This window comes from Choloepus didactylus, chromosome 2 (assembly GCF_015220235.1).
Source record: "Choloepus didactylus isolate mChoDid1 chromosome 2, mChoDid1.pri, whole genome shotgun sequence".
In the NCBI taxonomy this organism is placed as follows: Eukaryota; Metazoa; Chordata; class Mammalia; order Pilosa; family Megalonychidae; genus Choloepus; species Choloepus didactylus.
Window position 1 is genome coordinate 96,764,251 of NC_051308.1, and position 14,908 is coordinate 96,779,158.

A 14,908-nucleotide genomic window follows, 5' to 3' on the forward strand; every position below is an offset into this window, starting at 1 on the left:
TTGCCTGTTGAGGTGAAAATGATGTAATAAAGTTGCCATCAGGTACTTGTTGTCTCTGTCTAACAGGGTAGTAGGTGACAGTGAAGGACATTCACAAAAGATTCCTCTTGCTTCCTGAAAATTCCCATTTCCTGAATTTTCTGAGGCTTGGATGTCACAGATCCCTCTGTGAAGTGTGCTGCCATCTGCAGCTGCATCTGTACACACAGTAACGTTAGTACAGGACCACATGGTCAGCGTGGCCACACCTAGGGGAGCAGTGAGATGGAGGGTTGTCTGAGAGAAGAGCAGGTCAAAGTTAAGAATATACTTTAAGGAATGGGAGACATAAGCTTGCTTTTTTGGCTGTGGTAACACATATATAACATAAAATTTGCCATTTTAACGGTTTTTATGTATGCAATTCAGTGTCATTAATTACTTTTACTATGTTTTGTTACCATCACCACCTCCAATTACTAAAACTTTTTCATTGCCCAAAGCAGAAACTCCACACCCATTAAGCTGTAACTCCCCAATCCCCTTCCCCAGTCCCCAATAACCTCTTATCTCCTTTATTGTCTCTGAATTTGCTTATGCTAGATATTTAATATATGTGGAATTCATACAATATTTGTCCTTTTGTGTCTGGCTTATTTTACTTAGCATAATGTTTTCGAGGTTCATCCATGCTGTAGTATGTATCAGAACTTCATTCCTTCTTATGGTTGAATAGTATTCCATTGTGTGTATATGCCATTCATCTGCTCCTGGACTCCTGGGTTGTTTCTACCTTTGGGCTAATGTGAATAATGCTGCTAGGAACCTTAGTGTACAAGTGTCTGTTTGAGTTCCTGCTTTCAATTTTGGGGGTATATACCTCAGAATAGAATTGCTGGGTCCTATGGTAATTCTATGATTAACTGTCTGAGGAACAGTCAAACTGTTTTTCACAGTGGCTGCAACATTTTACCTTCTCACCATCAATGTATGAGGATTTCAATTTCTGCATATCCTCTCCAACACTTGTTATTTTCCATTCTTAAAAAAATAGCCACCTTGTGTGTGAAGTACTATCTCATTGTGGTTTTAATTTTTAAGCTTGCTTTCCAAAAGCAGCTAGAAAACCTAGAGACCTTTTTTCCCCCTTTCTGAATGGTCAGGATTAAAAACTATAAGAAAGGCTTTTCCTGGCCAAATTGGTTTTTAAGGATGGTAAAGGATCATTAAATAGACTGCTATGATCATTATTTTTAGACTAAATAAATCCATTACAACGATATTACAATAAATTTGACAAAGTAAATATATAAATATAAATACTCCAGAGCAATACTATTCCTATATTTTATTTATTCATTCAACAAACATTTATTCAGTGTCTATTATGAGCTCTTTTAAAAAGTCAGGTCTCTTCCCTATTTAAAATTTTTCAGTGGCCCCCCGTGCTTACAATGAAATCGAAGTTCCCAGCCAGGACTTGAAATCTCTGCAGGACCTGACTTTGAAGTCTCTCTCTAGCCTCTTAAAATTCCCAGTGTGTTCCAGCACACTGGCGTCATTTCTACTTCTCTAACACATCAAGATAGTTTTTACCATAAACTGCTGTTCTTTCTCCTGGGTGCTTCACACAGCTGGCTCCTTCTCTCCCTTGGCTCAGGTGCTACCTCCTCAGAGAGACTTTCTCTGTCAATCTGTATTTAAAGAAGCCTCCACCCCCCATCCTGCACCTCCTTATTAGACTCCATCACTGTGTTTTATTTTTTTTCACAACTTAAGCACATTATGAGATCATCCTATTAATTTGTCTGTTGTTTATTGTTTCTCTCCTATGTGAGCTCCAGGAGGGCAGGGACAATGCTATTCTTGTACATCACTGAATCTCCAATCCTAGAATGATGCCTGGTACTTACAGGCAGTCAGTTAATATTTGTTGAATGATTGAAAGAGTGGTCATCACTGCGCTGGATCCTGAAATGGGAAAGAAGAAGAATAAAAGAGCAAAGATCAAGTCATACCCTTAATCCTGTCCCTCCTGCCCTCTCCCTCCCCCCCCACACACATACTCACACCACGCCCTTCCTTTGGCTTTGCTGATCCTGCCCTCTTCCTGTTCCTGTCCCTAACCCCCTTAGTTCACTAGCTAGTCCTCAGCTGTTCCTTGGCTCCTCTCCCTGGGTCCATTCCTCTGATGGGAGCAATCTTCAAGTGCCATCCTTTGCTGGTTTGGTACCCTCTCCCCAGTTATTTTACTTATTCATCTATTTCTAGGCCTTCGTGTGTATGTGTGTGTGTGTGTATGTGTGTGTGTATGCACCAACCCAAACCTCACTCTTAATTCTAGATCCATATTTCCATTTGCCCATTGGATTGTCCCATAGACCCCTCAAACTGAACGTATCTGAAACTTAATGCAGTACTCTTTCTCCTAAACTGCCCTTCCTCCTGTATTTCCCAGCTTGAGTAATGGCATTATTCAAGTCTCTCTCCCCTTCATCCCTATCCTGCCTAGCCCCTATTTCCTCAATATTTTGTGTGTTTGCTTTCTTCTTGCAGTACCACTTACCCAGTCCTATCTGCCATCATTTATTTTGATACTCCATTGTGAGAGTTTCTTTTATAGTCTTCCCTCTCCTATTCTGTTCTTTCTCCTCTAGGCTGCTTCCAGTGTTACTTCTTAAAAAGGTAGGATCTCAGTTACTTGGATCTCAGATTTCTAAAGCTTGGATCCAAAGCTTGGATCTCAATTACTACTATCCCTCTTCAGAAACCTGCAATAGCTCCCCACTGCCTATGGAATGGAGTCCAAACTCCACAGTGTGATGTTAAATGTCTTCCACAGTTTGGGTCCCAGACTAGCTCCCAAATACATTGCCCAAGTTAGCACTCCAGCACTCCACACACTAGCCACACTGATATACTCACATTCCCCTAACTCACTAATTGCTCTGGGGATTCTGGGGCTTCTGGGGCTTCTGGGCCTCTGTGCTGATCTCCTCTCCATTCTCCGCTTCCCTTCATCCTTCATGGTTCAATCAAAATGCTTCCTCCTCCATGAAACCTTTCTTAAACATATGTCTCCATAGAGTTCAAGCATGTTGAGGCCTAGGAGCCTGCCTTATTCATGTCCATAGCCATCACAGAATATGATGCATAAAAAGTCTTTTAATATGTACAGTGTTGATGGGAGCTCTCTGACCTTTCTCTCCATGTGCCACTCACATAGTACTCATTTACTGCCTGGCAGTCTAACTCTTTATGTGCCACAAACCTGGTTGTGCTTACCTTCGTATTTCCACATCACCTTTCACAGTGCCTTGCAGCTACCAAGTGTTCCCTGAAAGACAAGAGGGTAAATAAATATTGCATTTTGGAGTACTAGGAGGCAAAATTATGGGGCGGGTTTACTATTCTAACCTCACCATTCTTAATATCTCCCTCTCTGTAATAGCCATGTCCTAGTTAGAGTACAGAAAGCATTTGTATCTGAGTGTGGGTCTGTGAATGTGCATACAAGTATATTTTACTATGTATTTATACTTGTATAAGATACATCCTGATCATCTGACTATAAATCAAAATTTTTTGTAAGCTCAGTGTATTATGGAAGACTTTCAATAATCTTTGCCAATCTTTTTGGGAGGGAAAAAAGAGATAAAATATTTTTGAGTAAGTTTTGACTTTCACATGTCAGTTTTACTCCAAACAAGGTACACTAGAATATTTGTTGAGCCAATACACATTCTCTGTCCACTCTTTCTCACATGAGAGCTGTCTTGAAGATTATTGGAAAATAAGACTTCATAAGATAATGACTCTCAACTTTTCTTCCCTTTTATCTTCCTATAGAGAATTTCACTAAGCCATCAGAGGAATTACATTTATTTACTTTCAATAAAGAGGAGGAAATTAAAGAAGTCTGTAAACTCGCTAGTGGTGTCAGGTTGAAGAACTTGTCACCCCCAGCATCACTGAAAGGTACCTGGTATTCATTCTCCAGTTCCTAGACTCCCCTTTGGCTTTCTCTAGGACCACTATATATTAAAAAGGAGAAAGATAGTAAAAGACTCTTTTTTAAAAAATTGCCCCAGGCAATGGGAAGCCTCCATGTTAGGCCTGGTTTTTTCTACTTCTAATCAGGAGCCACCTTCCTTCCCCTGTGCATATTCTGAAGTTTAATTTGAACAAAGGTTTTTTTCAACTGCAAAAAAAAGAATGAGGTATAGTAAAATGTCAATTAAACAGAAACCAAATAATGAGGGAGAAAAATGCAATAGTGAGACTTTTTCTGCCACATACTTTTATAAAAATGTATAAATGACAAAAGGGGGAGTTTATCAAGGATGTATTATTATTATTATTCCTTTAAAGCAAAATGACTTTGAAGCAATGTTCTAGTATGCATTCAGTTCCAACCTGCCATGCCATCTGGAAAGAGTTTTAAGTGTTTAAAATTTGGAAGGAGGACCTAGAGATACCTCAAGAGTCTAAGACTTTCAAAGGGTGTCATTTATGTTTTATACATGGTGTCTAAAGTAGGAAAGCGGACTAGCCTAGCTTTCACAGTGTTCTGTGGGCAAGTTGAGAAATTCAAATTTTGTACCTGATGAGGTAATGGAAGAACATCCTGGTCAAAATGTCCAGGAAGCCATGTGACCTGTGATACTTGGGTTTAATGAGAAGTTGGGAGTAGAGATAGGAACTCTCTGACACTTGGTCATGTTCATAGAGGTGGCAAAGCATGTCATGAAAATGAATGAATCTCTGGGGCAAATAGAGAAAAGCCTAATTGCTAGGAAGTGCCAGAAGGGAGAGGAGCTAGTGAAGGAGACAGAGAAGGACCAGTTGAAGTTGACATAGAACAGAGACATAGTGCATAGATAGGGAGGGCAGTCCCTCTCCTCCTGACTACTTTGGCCCAAAATGACCTTTCCTTTCTTCAAACATCTTTGACACCCTTTAACACAAAATCTGAACACCTTGATACTGATCTTATTTTCAGTGGTAACTGTGCCAGGTATATTTTTAGACCATAATATCTGCATCTTTTGTACCCCCTGCACAAGTGCTATCTGTGAAGAAGGTACTTAATAAATACTTCATTTGTCTGGGTTTCTGTGAACAAGACTGTAGACCAGGAAAGTTGCCCAGTTCTAGAATGTGTTTTATATTGACAGATGATTAGTTCCCTGTTGCATGGCTTTCCACCTGCAGAAATCTCTCTGGTTCGACTGGACAGCATGAGTCTTTCCCACCAAATGTTGGTGAGATGTGCTGCCATTATTGGCCAGACCTTCACTACTGAGTTGTTGTTTGAGATTCTCCCTTGTTGGAACATGAAGATGATGATCAAGGCTCTGGCAACCCTAGTGGAATCCAATGTGTTTGATTGTTTCCGGAATGGCAAGGAGCTCCGGATGGCCCTGAAACATCACTCAACCTCGTTTGAGGTGCATTACCGCTCCCTATCTCTGAAGCCCAGTGAAGTGATGGGTGAGTAGAGCCTGGAGGTGACCCATATTTCCCCATACTTAAAGGTGCATCTAGATCAGGGAACTGATTTATGTTAAGAAGCAAGAGCTGATGTATTGCTCGCTGCCTAGCTAAAAACCCCTCTTTTCTCTCTAGCTCATGGTGAGGAGGAAGAGCTTCGGGAACTGGAAAGTGAGGTGATTGAGTGCCACATCATTCGCTTCTGCATGCCTATGATGCAGAAAACAGCCTATGAGCTGTGGCTCAAGGACCAGAAGATAGCCATGCACTTGAAATGTGCCCGCTTTTTAGAAGAAAATGCTCACAAATGTGACCACTGCAGAAGTGGGGACTTCATTCCCTATCACCACTTCACAGTGGACATTCGACTCAACACTTTGGACCTGGATACCATTAAGAAGATGGCTAAGACCTATGGAATTCAAAGTAAACTCACCTCTTTCCTAACTAATAATCCTCATTTGGGGAATTTGGAGACTATGATCTGGTAGGAAAGAGTCTGGACCATGAGGGTTTCAAGTTTCCTAAGAGCTTGGGCACAAAGAATGATGAGACTTCAGCAGCATAGGCCAGAGGGGCAGGGAAGAGTTGGGGAAAGTATAAGTAGCTGACTCCAGCAGAACCAATCTCACCTGAGACGGTTGAGGAGGGCTTGGAAGTGAGGGACCTGGCAAATGGAATGTGACCAGAGCTCAAAGTAAAATGTCTAAAAGGATAAAACAGACCCCAGCTTAATTTAGACCAGGGGATGGAACCCAAAAGGGGTGGGGAGTGGGCTCTGACATGATAAAGTGGAAGCAAGAACAAGATCCTCCAGGGAGTGTTGTCTCTTGGCAGATAAGCATATTGTTGTTTTCCTGATCTAGTTTGAAACAAGGTTCCAACAGTAAAAAGGATAATAGTGGGAGGGAATCAGCCAGGACTAAGGAAGTCAGTGCTCTGGAAAAGAAGGTTTGGGTTCAGGGTAGGGATTCAAGACCACCTGAGTAGCAAAAATAGAAAGTTACAAACCTGTAACACAAACTAGTCATGTGACCTGGAAAAGCACAGAAGAGGATTGAAGAGGTGTAATCTAAGGACTCAGTCACATGTGATGCGTGTTAGACTTAGGGCAGCAACCCCAATTCCAGACCTCATTTATGGGTAGGTTGCCTGTCTTAGCCAGAGGGCCTCAGTGATTCTGGCGAAACCTGGTAGGAACACAGAGGTTACAGGTAACAGACTCCTATATTATAAGGATATTTTAAAACCGGGTAGAAATATATGTAAATTGCCTATCACATTGTAGGGTACAAAATGGATATTCATTCTCATTCTATCCCTATTTCATATACATTCTCCTTTGATCCTCATATCAATCTTTCAAGGTGGAGAGCTATTTTCATCTTACAGATGAAAAAATTGAGGTTCCAGAAGATTAAGTAGCTTACTCAACCTCATAGAACTAGTGACAGACTGTACTCACCCCCAGGTCAATCCAATTCCCAGGGCTCAGCTGGCAGCTGACAGAGAGGTCAGTTTGAGTAGCTGACTTTGAGTGGACTGATTAGGGTCATCCAAGAAAACAATTTCAGTTATTTTTGGGTTCCCCAAAATACCTTTGGAGTTTAGCTCTGGAGCATATGTGACAGGGTATCTCTGAGTGTCATCACTGATGTCCTTCCGACAGCACCCCCACCTGAACCATGCCAGGCTTCTACTATTTCCCTTTTGAGAACTTTTCACCTCTTTTTTTTTTTTTATTAAATTCAGTTTTATTGAAATATATTCACATACCATACAGTCATCCATGGTGTACAATCAACTGTTCACAGAACCATCATATAGTCATGTATTCATCACCCCAATAGATTTTTGAACCTTTTCCTTACATCAGAAAGAATCAGAATAAGAATAAAAGATGAAAGTAAAAAAGAACACCCAAATCATCCCCCCATCCCACCATCTTTTTCATTTAGTTTTTGTTCCCATTTTTCTACTCATCCATCCACACATTAGATAAAGGAAGTGTGATCCACAAGGTTTTAACAATCACACTGTCACCCCTTGTAAGCTACATTGTTATACGATCATCTTCAAGAGTCCAGACTACTGGGTTGGAGTTTGATAGTTTCAGGTATATACTTCTAGCTATTCCAAGACATTAAAACCTAAGAGGTGTTATCTATATAGTGCATAAGAATGTCCACCATAGTGACGTCTCGACTCCATTTGTAATCTCTCAGCCACTGACACTTTATTTCGTTTCATTTTGCATATCCCTTTTGGTCAAAAAGATATTCTCAATCCCATGATGCCAGGTCCAGATTCATCCCCGGGAATCATATCCTGCATTGCCAGGGAGATTTACACCCCTGGGAGTCGGGTCCCACGTAGGGGGGAGGGCAGCGAGTTCACCTGCCAGGGTGGCTCAGTTAGAGAGAGAGAGAGAGGGCCACATCTGAGCAACAAAGAAGTACTCAGGGGGAGACTCTTAGGCACAATTACATGCAAGTCTAGCGTCTCCTTTGCAGTAGTGAGCTTCATAAGGGCAAGTCCCGTGATAGAGGGCTCAGCACATTAAACTGCCAGTCCTCAATGTCTGTGACATCAGCATCAGTCCAAGTGAGGAAGTACAACTCTTCCGCATTTTCCTCCAGTTCCTCAGGGGGACCCTGCAAATATATTTTTATTCTCTGCCCAAATTACTTTGGGATGTGTCACTATTTCACTCTAATCTATGCAAACCTACCATATCTCACTTCCTATTCAAAGTTCCATGTAATTGTGGCATTTGAACAAACTGGCTGTAGAGTTATACTGTTTAGAAAATATAGATCCTGCACCAAATAGACATCTCTTCCCTTGGTCTCACATGGAAGTTGAAGTTTTAAAACACAGTCAGTATCGACCTTTACCCTTTGGCCCAGTTTGCCCTAGTCTTAACCAGATCTTCTTCATTCACGTCACTAATTGAAGTCTGGGCTCTTTTTCAGCTTTTTTTTTTTTTTTTTTTTTAACAGTTGCTGTATGTGCTAATACTGACATTCGTATCTGCTGAGCTCTAGCTCTGAGTTGCAGGTGTCACAGAGATACCCAATTTTCCAGAGACCAATCAGGTTATACACTAAGGGATCAGCATCTCATAGTTTGGAGATAGCCATTACAATTCAGGAATAGATTTGACTGCTGTAAGAGCTTACAAAATAGGGACAATTACAATAATCATTCCCCTCTTAGGCTGTGTTCTAAGATTCAATTCTGAGTTTACACATTGTAGTTAGTCCATATTGCTGAGGCATTAAAGTGTTTGCCTTTACTTCTGACGTACTTCACTCAAAATGCTGTGTACAGGATCCATTCACCTCATTGTGTGTCTCATAGCTTCACTCCTTCTCATAGTTGCTCAATATTCCATGGTATGCACACACCACAGTTCACCATTCTGTTTGTTCCTCAGTCTATGTACCCATAGGCCACTTCCACCCATTGCAAATCATGAATACTGCCTCCATGAACACCAGTGTGCAAATGTCCATTCATGTCTCTGCTCTCAGATCTTCCGATTATATACCCCATAATGAGGTTGCAGGACCTTATGGCCCCCACATTCTTAGCTTTTTGTGGAACCACCACACTGACCTCCAGAAAGGCTACACCATTCTGCCTTCTCATCAACAGTAGATAGGTACATCCCTCTCTCCATGTTTTCTCCAACACTTTTACTCCTATTTATATTTTTTCCTACAATTTTATAGAGTTAAATTCACATACCATACATTTATCCACAGTGTACAGTCAGTTGTTCACAGTATCATCATAAAGTTGTACATTTATCAGCACAGTCAGCACTTGATCATATTGATTACTACAAAAAAAGTTTTTTTTTAAGCAAATAATAATAAAGATGATAAAAAGAAAAATAACATGTCATACAATACAATATAATAGTAAGGACAGAAAACAAGACTACTACCAAGAATCTCATATCCCTCCCTTATATCCCCCTCTCATACACACTTAGCTTTGGTATATTGCCTTTGTTACATTTAATGGAAGTATATTACAATGTTACTGTTGACCATAGACTCCAGTTCGCTTTGATTATGTTTTTTCCCAAATACCATCCCTTTTTCAACACTCTGCATGGTTGACATTCATTTGTTCTGCCATATGTAAAAACATTTTTTACTTGTACATTTAGTAACAGTCATTGGGCACTCCAGATTTTGCCAAGTTATACAGTCCCAGTCTTTATCATTTATCTTTACCTTTGGTGTCATACATTCTCCTATCCCATCTCTTTCAGCTTTACTCACACATCTTTGTTCAGTGTACTTAAAATATTGTGCTACCATCACACAGTATTATGCTATCTGTTTCTAGATCTATACAATCAATCCTGCTAAACATTCTGTAGTCCTTCAGCCTCAAATGCCTGATCTCTACCCCCTTTCTATCTGCTGATAGCCTGTGTTCTCAGCTTTTAACTCTCAAAGTTTGTTCATTAATCTTTGTTCATATTAGTGAGACCATACAGTATCTGTCCTTTTGTTTCTGGCTAACTTCACGCAACACAATGTCCTCAAGGTTCATCCACCTTATTATATGTTCCGTGACTTTGTTCTGTCTTACAGCTGCATAATATTCCATCATGTGTATATACCACAGTTTGTTTATCCACTCGTCCATTGATGGACATTTGAGCTGTTTCCATCTCTTGGCAATTGTGAATAATACTGCAATAAACATCGGTTTATGAATGTCTGTTTGCATCTTAAGTTTCAATTCCTCTGAGTATATACCTAGCAATGGAATAGCTGGGTCATATGGCAAATCTATATTTAGCTTCCTGAGGAACCTCCACACTGTCTTCCAGAGCAGTTGCACCATTCTACATTCCCACCAACAATGAATAAGTGTGCCTCTTTCTCCACATCCTCTCCAGCACTTGTCATTTTCTGTTTTTTTGGATAATAGCCATTCTGGTAGGTGTGAGATGATATCTCATTGTGGTTTTGATTTGCATTTCCCTAATAGCCAGTGAAGTTGAGCAATTTTTCATATGTTTTTGAGCCATTTGTATTTTCTCTTCAGAAAAGTGTCTGTTCATGTCTTTTGCCCATGTTTTAATTAGATTGTTTGTCTTTCTATTGTTGAGTTGTAGGATCCCTTTATATATTCAGGATATTAAACCCTTATCTGATTTGTGGTTTCCAAATATCATCTCCCAGTGCGTAGGTTGCCTTTTTATTTCTCTGACAAAGCCCTTTAATGTACAAAAGTGTTTAATTTTGAGGAGATCCCATTTGTTTATTTGTTCTTTGGTTGCTTACACCTTGGGTGTGAGGTCTAGGAAACCACCTCCTATTACAAGATCTTTAAGATATTGCCCTACGTTTTCTTCTAAGAGTCTTATGGTCTTGGTGCTAATGTTTAGGTCTTTGATCCATTTCGAGTTAATTTTTTTATAAGGTGTGAGATAGGAGGCCTCTTTCATTCTTTTAGAAATGGATATCCAGTTCTCTAAGCACCATTTATTGATGAGGCTGCTCTATCCCAATTGTTTTGGCGTGACTACCTTATCAAAGATCAATTGTCTGTAGATGCGAGGGTCTACTTCTGAACACTCAATTTGATTCCATTTGTCAGTATATCTTTCCTTATGCCAGTACCATGCTGTTTTGACCACTGTAGCTTTGTAATATGTTTCAAAGTCAGGTAGTGTGAGACCTCCCACTTTGTTCCTCTTTCTCAAGATATTTTTAGCTATCCGGGGCAACTTGCCCTTCCAAATAAATTTGGTTATTGGTTTTTCTATTTCTGTAAAGTAAGCTGTTGGGATTTTAATTGGTATTGTATTGAATCTACAAATCAGTTTAGGTAAAATTTAATCTTCCAATCCATGAACATGGTATGTTCTCCCATTTTTAAAGTCCTGTTCGATTTCTTTTAGCAGTTTCTTGTAGTTTTCTATGTAAAGGTCTTTTGTGTCCTTGGTTAAGTTTATTCCTAAATACTTGATTCTTTTGGTTGCTATTGTAAATGGAATTTTGTTCTTGGTTTCCTCCTCTTGTTGCACATTTCTTGTGTATAGGAACACTACAGATTTTTGCATGTTGATCTTGTAGCCTGCCACTTTGCTGTATTCATTGACTAGTTCTAGTAGCTTCGCTGTAGATTTTTCTGGGTTTTCTAGATATAGAATCATGTCTTCTGCAAATAGTGAAAGTTTTACTTCTTCCTCTCCAATTTGGATGATTTTTATTTCTTTTTCTTGCCTAATCGCTCTAGCTAGCACTTCCAGCACAATGTTGAATAACAATGGTGACAGTGGGCAACCCAGTCTTGTTCCTGATCTTAGAGGAAAAGCTTTCAGTCTCCCCCCATTGGGTATGATGCTAGCTGTGGGTTTTTCATATATTGCCTTTATCATACTGAAAAAGTTCCCTCGTATTCCTATCCTTTGAAGTGTTTTCATCAGGAAAGGATGTTGAATTTTATCAGATGCCTTTTCTTGCATTGATCAAGATGATCATGTGGTTCTTCTGCTTTGATTTATTGATGTGGTGTTTTACATTAATTGATTTTCTTGTGTTGAACCAGCTTTGCATACCTGGAATAAATCCCACCTAGTCGTGGTGTATAATTCTTTTAATGTGCTGCTGGATTTGATTTGCAAGTATTTTGTTGAGGATTTTTGCATCTATATTCATTAAAGAGATTGATCTATAGCTTTCTCTTTTTGTAGTATCTTCATCTGATTTTTGGTATTAGGGTGATGTTGGCTTCATAGAATGAGTTAGGTAGCTTTCCTTCTTCTTCAATTTTTTTGAAGAGTTTGAGCAGGATTTCACCTCTTTAAAAGGCTATCAACTAAACAAACTCTACGTAGAGACTTAAAAAAAATTTCCTAAAAGCTTTATCATGAAAACAATACTGTCATGACCCACTCTCCCACACACCCTCAGTAGTTCTTCTTAGAGGCAAACATCTTTAACTCAGCTGTTCTTTCCAGTCATTACCTCCAAATATTAAATAATGTGTTAATACTTCTATTTTTAAAAAATTATCAAATTCTGACATTTGTTTTCTTCTTGCCAGGGTACATGAGGAATTAACTCTCCTATATCACTCCTCAGGACTTCCCTCCAATATTGTTCTCTTACTACCTTTAGATAAAATCTATCAATTATTGACATGAGTAAGACCATGTAAATGCTGTCCATTACAGAACCAAGTCATATACTGTGAATACATTTATTAACAAATGTTTTTCCTTGAGTTTCTAGAAAATTTTGGCAATGTCTTCCTTATATTAATCATCCTGCTTTGATCCTGGCTGAACCCTCTGTCCGTTACTCCTGAGCTTCCCAAAGTGTGGGATGTGACTTTTAGGTAGTATAGACCAAAGTCATACTTGGAAGAGGTTTAAAGACACAACATTAAGTATGACTCAGAGTGAGGACATTGATCCCCTTCTCAGTTCTCTTTCAATCCTCCATGACCTTCTTGAAAATTATTATTTTTTGCCAGGGACAAGACAAGTATCTAGGTAGAAATACCACATAATATCAATAATGAAGTAATACAATATAATAATTTTAATGATATGATAAATATAATGAAAATAAAATGTGTTATTTTATGATTTAAAAAAAAGGTTTTCTGAGACTTAATCCATTATAAGGATCTTCAAGACCCAAAGGCTTCCTGCTAAATCCTCCTCCACCTATTTCATCAGTCACCACTCCTCTCACTCTATCTTCTAAAAATGCTTGCACCCAGTGTTCCATTTACTCACTCAACAAATATTTATGGAGTACCTAGAAAGTGCCAGGCACTTGAGGAATATCAGTGAACCAAACAACATTCTACTGGGGAAAACAGACAATAACAAAAAGTAAATTATATAGTATGTTATAAATGAAAAATCCCATGGATTAAAAACAGAAAAAAAAAAAAGTTGGGTAGGGTAACGGGGACTAGGAGTGCAGAGTGGTTAGTGTAGCCCTCATCAGAGAGGTGAGATTTGTATAACAAAGGAAAGGATGGATTTTGTTGTGTGGGTGGCTGGGGAAGAACAGTCCATTGCAATGGCCCCAAGACAGGCATGGGACCTCTGCCATTCTGTATATTCTGGATTTATGCTCTAAAAAATTATTTTACTCCCATTTTAATGAGGCAAAATGTCCTGGACCTGTACATACAGGAGATGAACACAGGAGGTCAGTCTGTCACCATGAGCCTTGAACCTGAGTTCTTATTTCTAGGTCTTTGAAACCACAGTGTGTACAAGTGGTATCTTTGCATTTTCCCCTTCTTCTGAGAACCTACCAGAATTTTGTATTTTTTTTTCTTTTGATTTTTAGAGATCCTCTTCTTAGTAGGGAACTCAATATAATGTTTTCTTTGTAAATGAAGAAAATTGAGGACTAAAAATAATATGACTCACCCAAGGGGTAAAAGATGTAATGACAAAAAGCTGTACCTTGTATTCTCTGACTTTATTTGCTTTATCTAAACAATATGGCTTCTCTTTCTCCTTCATTTTATCACCATTATGATTTGAAGCATTAAAAAATACAGGATACTGAAGAAGAAATAGCATTTTATTTTTACTCTGAATTTTTCAACAAACATGCATTATTCAGCAAACATTGAGCATCATTGTGTCAGGCAGTGATCTAGGCACTGGAGGTACAGTGATGAAAGTGATAGACACATCTATTCTCATAGACTTGAACTTTAATGGAAGCTGACAGAAAATAAACAGATAAGTTAATAAAACATCAAAGGGCCTTACTGGCCTTGTTAAATAGTTTGGATTTTATTCTAAGTGGATTGTAACACTTTGGAGAGGTATTGGTTAGAATTAATACTGGCTGCCTATAATAAAAACCCAGCTATAGTGGCTTAAATTTATCATTAAAGTTTTAAAATTTACTTTTCTCTCATGTAAAAATGCTTGTGTCATCACTGGCACTAGTTTGGAGGTTTCATGATCATCAGGGACCTGTGATCCAAAACAGCTGCTGGAGCTCCAGCCATCACATTCACATCTCATGCAGAAGGATACAGGAAATTTAAAAAAATAAAAAAGCTGGCCTCTCCCTTTTAAAGAAGTTGTCTTCAATTCCTACCCAACACTTGCTCTTATATTCCATTACCATAAGAATAGAAAGACCAGTTTATTGCAGTTAAAAGATAAAGTTTTGGTGATGGGCTAGGGTGTTGCTATAGTGAAGATGGACAAAAGAACATGGATTCAGGATATGTTTTGGAGTATAGTCAATAGGACTTTCTGATGGATTGAATGTGTGCAGGGGTGAAGCAAAGAAAAGAATCAAGGATATTGCCTAGGTTCTTGCCTTGAGAAAATGGATATTTGGTGGCAATGTTTACTGAATTAGGGAAGAGGTTTATAGAGATGGAGAGATTCAAGATTTCTGTTTGG

The 14,908-nt window shown here is 39.0% G+C and overlaps 1 protein-coding gene across 1 annotated transcript in view; it reads left to right on the top strand.

Moving 5' to 3' along the window:
- The window catches only part of ADCY10 (adenylate cyclase 10), a 131,509-nt gene that overhangs the window by 81,913 nt on the left and 34,688 nt on the right, over nucleotides 1–14,908 (top strand). Inside the window, exons 18-20 of the mRNA XM_037825428.1 lie at nucleotides 3,829–3,957; nucleotides 5,194–5,472; nucleotides 5,608–5,898. Of these exons, the coding sequence (XP_037681356.1) occupies nucleotides 3,829–3,957; nucleotides 5,194–5,472; nucleotides 5,608–5,898 (699 nt within the window). The remainder of the gene's footprint in view (nucleotides 1–3,828; nucleotides 3,958–5,193; nucleotides 5,473–5,607; nucleotides 5,899–14,908) is intronic.